This window comes from Dendrobates tinctorius, unplaced genomic scaffold, assembly GCF_039654945.1.
Source record: "Dendrobates tinctorius isolate UK_male_01 unplaced genomic scaffold, ASM3965494v1 ptg000029l, whole genome shotgun sequence".
Taxonomy (NCBI): domain Eukaryota; kingdom Metazoa; phylum Chordata; class Amphibia; order Anura; family Dendrobatidae; genus Dendrobates; species Dendrobates tinctorius.
Window position 1 is genome coordinate 22280001 of NW_027361697.1, and position 6874 is coordinate 22286874.

Genomic DNA, 6874 nt, shown 5'->3' on the forward strand with positions numbered 1-6874 from the left:
AATGTATAAATATATGCAGGGACAGTACAAAGACCATTCGAATGATCTTTTTACTCTTAGACCTGTGACGGGGACAAGGGGGCATCCTCTACGTCTGGAGGAAAGAAGGTTTAAGCATACTCACAGACGCGGATTCTTTACTGTAAGAGCAGTGAGACCATGGAACTCTCTGCCATATGATGTTGTAATGAGTGATTCACTACTAAAACTTAAGAAGGGACTGGATGCCTTTCTTGAAAAGTACAATATTACAGGGTATATACACTAGTTTCCTTAATATTGCGTTGATCCAGGGAGCTAGTCTGATTGCTGTGTGTGGAGTCGGGAAGGAGTTTTTTTCCCCAATGTGAAGCTTACTGTTTGCCACATTGGTTTTTTTGCCTTCCTCTGGCGCAACATGTTAGGGCAAGTTAGGGTAGGATATGGGTTGAACTAGATGGACTTAAAGTCTCCCTTCAACCTTAATAACTATGTGGCAATGGGATTCAATATGAATTCTGAATTCCCTGATTAATAGGCCGATTCCAATACTTTGTCCATATAGTGCATGTAATGATTAATTGTAACAATGGAAACGACTATGTACAGCCCTAATGATGCAGCGAAAATCCACAACCAGTATGCTCAATGTGCCTTACACAGAATCGTTATTCACAAATCATTAGACTGAAAGATACTTGTTGCGGTTGCACGGTTATGATTAGGGATCAATCTTAACAAAAAAAAAGCTCAATTATTGATTGTAATCATTAGATTCACTTTAGTTAATACAAATAATGATTTTTTTTTATGGGTGGGCTCATTATTGGCTGTACTGTATGAAAAATCTTAATAGCTACATTAGTCCAAAAAAAAATAACTTTTGTGCATCAAAAATGCAGCAAAACCCATGCGCTACTTTTTTTTGCAGCGCTTTTGCATTTTCTCATTACTTTCAATGGAGCGCCCAGTGTCAGGCAGCTGCCACCAAAGCAAATAGGGTCATTGGATGCATTAGAAGAGGTCTGGGGACACGAGATGAAAACATAATTCTCCCTCTGTACAAATCACTCGTCAGACCACACTTGGAGTATTGTGTGCAATTTTGGACACTGGTGCTCAAGAAAGACATTACTGAACTTGAAAGGGTTCAAAGGCGGGCTACTAAAATGATAAATGGAGTTGGTTCACTACAATACCCAGAAAGGTTATCAAAATTAGGCCTATTTACTCTAGAAAAGAGAAGACTTACGGGAGACTTAATATATATGTACAAGTATATCAGAGGGCAATACAGCGATCTCTCCAATGAACTGTTTGTACCAAGGACTGTGACAAGAACAAGGGGGCATTCTCTTCGTTTGCAGGAAAGACAATTTCTGCACTAGCATAGAAGAGGGTTCTTCACGGTAAGAGCAGTGAGGCTCTGGAATTCTCTTCCTGAGGAAGTGGTGATGGCCAACTCACTGAATGGATTTAAGAAAGGAATGGATGCTTTTCTTGTGAGTAACAGTATAGAAGGTTACGAATAACAAAATATTATAGGTAGATGGTTGACCCAGCTTAGGGGAAGGAATTTTTTTCCCTGTTGAGAAAATTGGCTTCTACTCTGTGGGTTTTTTGCCTTCCCCAGGATCAACAATGCAGAACAGCTGCACTAAAAATAGGCTGAACTAGATGGACATAAGGTCTTCCTTCAGCCTTCAAAACTATGTTACTATGTTACTATGTTAATGGGTGAATAAATGCTGCAACAACACAAGTTGACATGAAGCAGATTTAAAAACGTTGCAGTTCTCAAATTCGGTCAGGAAAAAAAAAACAGGCGTCTGCATGAGGTTTCTGAAATGTCATAGCCTTTGCTGGTACTGTAAAATGCAGCTTCTTATTTGCAGAAAAAAAAAATGTTCCAAAAACACTGTGTGAACATAGACTTGCAGAGTTTATATCAGGGTCCAAAAACCTCAAGTTTCACCTTTCAAAGGAAATTAAAAAAATATTACTTTCTGACATTTGAGAACACATTGTAATAAAAAAAAAAATTTGAACTAAAAAATGCAATTATATTAAAAATAATCTTTTTTTAAGTAAAATTATAAAGCAAAATTACACAAACTATGTATGTATAATTAGTAAAAAAAAATAAAGCCCTGTCATAAAAAAAACTGACCAGCGCCTACTATCAGAATAAAGCAAGTGTGAACAGGTGCAAGCTTCTATGACTGTATAATATACTGTACAAATACCATAGTAACAAAAGAATACAGCAGCCGCTGTATACACTAAGATGTATGCAAATATTGAACATTTGGAAATAAAAGTGAACCTGTTAGAAAGTTTTTAGACCCGAAACTAGCTTCATCTATGTAAAGTCCCAGTACCTTTGTTTTAAAAATCAGTGTCTCTATTTTACAGAAATTCATTAGCAAATTTTTATGTAAATGAGCCAAAACTGCAGGGGCCTGGCCCTGCACAAACAGCTATGGGGGCTCTCTCCCTCTTTCCCCATCCGCAGATCTCTGTTCTCTGTGACCTGTTCCCTTGCCTGACATCTGGCACGAGCACTGTCATTCCTAGGGCTGGCACACGGGCGGTAAGGTCCTGATGACATCGCAAGATCGGGATTATCGATGTGTGCATCCGTCACCCCATGAAATAATGACACCTGCGTGAGATGTTGGTCAGGGGAGCCAGTCACAGAGAAGAGTGATCAGGCAGTCACTGATAGGAGGCCGGCAGTGGGCGGGGAAAAGGTAGAGAGGCCATGGAGCTGTATGTGCAGGGCGAAGCCCACTGTGCTTGCGGGCTCATTTACATAAAATTAGCCAAAGGATTTCTATAAAATGGAGACACGGACTTATAAAACAAAGGTCTGGACACCCTTAACATTAGAGGGATTTTCATAGATGATGTTGGTTTTGGGTATAAAAACTGTCTGACAATTTTCCTTTAAAGTGAACCTGTCACCAGGCTTGGCCGATGCGAGTTATGGCCACCGCCTTTCAGGGCTGGTATACAGCATCCTATAATGCTGTAGATAAGCCCCCGATTTGACCTGCAAGAGAAGAAAAATAAGTTTTATCTTCTTGTGATGCCACCTTCCTGCTTGCACCATGGCTCCCCGGCATCTTGCTCCTGTTTAGGTGTACTTATCTGCTCTGTTGAGGGCAGACCAAAGTACTGCAGTGAGCAGGCGCCGGGAAAGGTCAGAGAGGCCCAGCGCCTGCGCACTGCATTACTTTGCTCTGCCCCCCAACAGGGCAGAGAAGTATGCCTGTGCAGGAGTGCGATGCCCAGGACCCATGAAGCAAGCAGGAGGACGGCATCGCAAAAAGATAGTAGGCGCTGGACCAGGCCCTGCGACACCCATCTGACCGGACCGTCCCCCGGGTGAGTATAATAAAACTTATTTTTCTTCTCTTGCAGGTCGAACTGGGGGCTTATCTATAGCATTATAGAATGCTGTAGATAAGCCATGAAAGGCAGTGGCCGTAACTTGTATCGGCCAAACCTGGTGACAGGTTCCCTTTAAACTGCATTACTGCTACATAGAATGCACTCCTAAAATGATGGCACTTAGTGCAAAAATTGGTCATTTTATGTGTGCCCACCAGCCACGACAAGGCAATACAAAGTGCTGCTATATTCGTTTGTCATAAAAAATAAGAATTGTTTAATGTCCATGTGCATAGCGTTGCTAGAAAATTCTTATTAATTAAGGTCTAGTTATAGGGGTTTATTTTTGCCAGGATTATTTGGATGCCTTTACAAGTGTAAATTACTACGTGCAAAGACACATTCTTTCCAAAGGAGTGAACAAAGACCTGGAGAACAGCTTGTCATGCAGGACACTATCCTTTCTAAACCCTTTTAGCCATTCACCATAGTCAAGAAAGTTATGTGATGCATTTTCTGGCTTTTTAATAGCTAAGAAGAGGTTTGTTTAGAAACTAGTAGGGGGTAGAGTTCACTTACAAAACCCCAATATATGGCACTTCAGAGACTATTTAGTTGGTACGTTTGTACCCCGTAGTTTGGGATTGATATGGCATTAAATGGATGCATTGATCTTATCACGGTCTTGACTTTTTCTAGCCATAAGCTTTACTTAAAAGGGAATTCCATGCTCCATTAATCCGCACTGCTTTGAAACTATATCTTTGCAATGTTATGAATCAATATCATAATTCCATGATCCCTTTTACACCACATAGCACCCATCATGCCATAAAGCACATGGCAGCAGGTCAATGAACTTTCCTAGAGGACAAAACGTAACAATGTACATTTTGATTTCCAATAATTTGCTCTAATGCCCAACATACGCTCAATACTTGGGGCTGAGTCCAAATGCCAGCTGTGACTTTCTATCTCAGTTGGCAGGAGAACTATGATTAGCCTCTATCTCCATCCTGATGTACCGAGGATGGAGATAACGCACAGGCTTATTACACTAAATGATTACTGGGTGAACAAAAGGCTGTTTTGTAACTCACCGGTAACCTTGAAAAATTAGATGAATTTATCAAATGGTACTATATAAAGCCATATCACCCCCTAGTAATAATAGTGGTCAAGTGCTTAATCATTTCATGGCTGTTGGATTCCACTTGTCATGTAAATTGAATGGATAATTACTATTAAGGTGCAGTAATTGCCTCAATGAAAAGGCTAGCTTCGTGTTTACACTCAACTTGGCAGCATGAATTGTTATTCCACAAACGTGGCACCGAACACACGCTGAAAGAAAGGTGACCTGCAAAACGTCTACGTGCTCAGAGGATGGAGAAATATAGCACATAGTACAAAGGAAGAAGCAGGGAAGACAGCGGAACACTACGGGTAGATCATCTATGGCATCCAGCAGACGAGTCCGTCTCTAAACGGTTAACCCATCAATATCTGCTGTGGTTGTCATCTTGTATTACTCAACCTAAATAAATCAATTTTCTATAGAGAACTGATCACCATCTCAGAATCATACAGATATAGACTGTATGGAAATATACACATGGTCTATGACAGCAAGATGCAGAACATCCCCACAGGATGACTGAGCAGCCTTTGTTATATCCAGGGATGACTACAGAACACTAAGTAACCAGTGCCGAGAAGTGTATTATATCTACTGACTGGTGTGTCACCGGCAGCACCTCTTATACAGTGAACTGCAGGCACCAAGGGAGTAAATGGCAAATGTGTCACACGGCTCAGAATTTATGAATGATTTACGGGCAGTCACTAATAAAGCCTATGCAATTAATAATAAGTAGAAGCATGCATATCAATGTCACAGCCAACCCACTGTATGCTTATAGAAGTATCTGTTCGCCCTGGTTACATAATATACAGACAAGTAGCATTTATCTATATTTGTGTCTGTTTGTAAATAAGTATCTATTCTGTAAACACAGAGTCAATAGCAGAGGGATCAGAGGGGTTTCTAGGAACATTTGACCTCCATAACGGCGGCACAGAACATTATGGACGTGTCAATGTCTTATTGATGGATTTCATGTTCCTTTATTGACAGCTCCGCAGAATAACGACACTCCACAGTGACTGATACACTGTACAGGGGGCTGCAGCAGTTGTAGAAGGAATTGTGGGCATGCTGAATACAAGTTTGAAGTTACTCCAAGGTTCCCAATGGACAAGGTGTGGAATTCAAATATTAGAATTAGGGGTACAGTACAACATTGGGGGGTCAGAGAAAGAATTACCTTGATCCGGACATAGCAGTGTGTGCCCAGGAAGGGGTCATTGAGGCAGCCTGGGGTGACCTCCCTGGGGGTCTTCTGGAAGGTCCTCCTTGGCCTGATGAAGATGCTGCAGAAAAGTTTGATGAGCGCAGTGCAGGCGCAGAGCAGGCAGTAGGAGTAGACCAGAGTCCAGAAAGCCGCAGCGCGCAGGCAGCCAGGCAGGCAGAGCAGGCTGTCCATGATGTGCCCAGGCATCAAGCTGGAGACAGAACACCCTCAAGTGGCAAGGAGAGCTGTGCAGGGAAGTCATGGAAACAAGGGGAAGAAAAGCAGGAGGAGGAGGAGAGGGGAGTGACTGGATCTCAGTGCAATGAGGGATGCTGCTGCTGCTGATGCTGCCTTTTAAAGGGGACGATGATAAAGAGACAACCTTGACTGCAGCTGCTGATATCATTTCTTAAAGGGGCACTAAGTGTAAAGAGTGAGGAAATAAAAGAGCTGTTAGTGACACTCCTAAATCTGGATGTAAATGATGCAGGGGCTCTCAAAACAGAAGATACAGCAGATAAAGTAGCTTTTTTTTGGAGGGGTGAAAGAGAGAGAGAAGGAAGTATTATTTATTTATTCCTTCGATATGAAAACTTGTGACAGTAGCCAAATCTTCAGGGCTGTGCAGGAGCGAATACAGACCGAAAAGGACCCCTGTGCAAGAACACTATATGGGCCCGTTTCAGTCCAGTAAGTCATAATGCCCAATTCTACCTGCTTTGGAGGTGGCAGTGACCCCCTTACCTCCTGTGGCTGCACAGGTTGCACCTATGGTAGGGTAGGTCTGCCCCTGACTATGACCAACTGGAATCATAGACACAAAGATCCGGTAATGATCCAATAACCATTGTTTTCAAAACCATAAATCGAAATTGTTAAAACAGTATTTTGCTACGAGATTCTAATATACGAGTTGTAGATTCTCCACAATGGTCAATTCTAATCCAGTTGCTGAGTTATGGGATGAGAAATTGCAGGAAAGAAAATTTAATGGAATGGATTTCCATAAATCAAAACTGCACAAAAAAAAGTTAAGAGACTTGCCACCCTCATGAACGCCTGCAAATGAACCCGTGGGTCAAATCAGGTGTCATAGGACAGCAAAGCACAAAATGTGATGTGGTGCTCATTCAGCAAGGAGTAAA

The 6874-nt window shown here is 41.8% G+C and overlaps 1 protein-coding gene across 1 annotated transcript in view; it reads right to left on the reverse strand.

Moving 5' to 3' along the window:
- EPHX4 (epoxide hydrolase 4) overlaps positions 1–6028 on the reverse strand; it is an 83474-nt gene extending 77446 nt beyond the window's left edge. Inside the window, exon 1 of the mRNA XM_073571462.1 lies at positions 5703–6028. Within this exon, the coding sequence (XP_073427563.1) occupies positions 5703–5936 (234 nt within the window). The 5' untranslated portion in view covers positions 5937–6028. The remainder of the gene's footprint in view (positions 1–5702) is intronic.
- Positions 6029–6874: the final 846 nt, after the last annotated feature.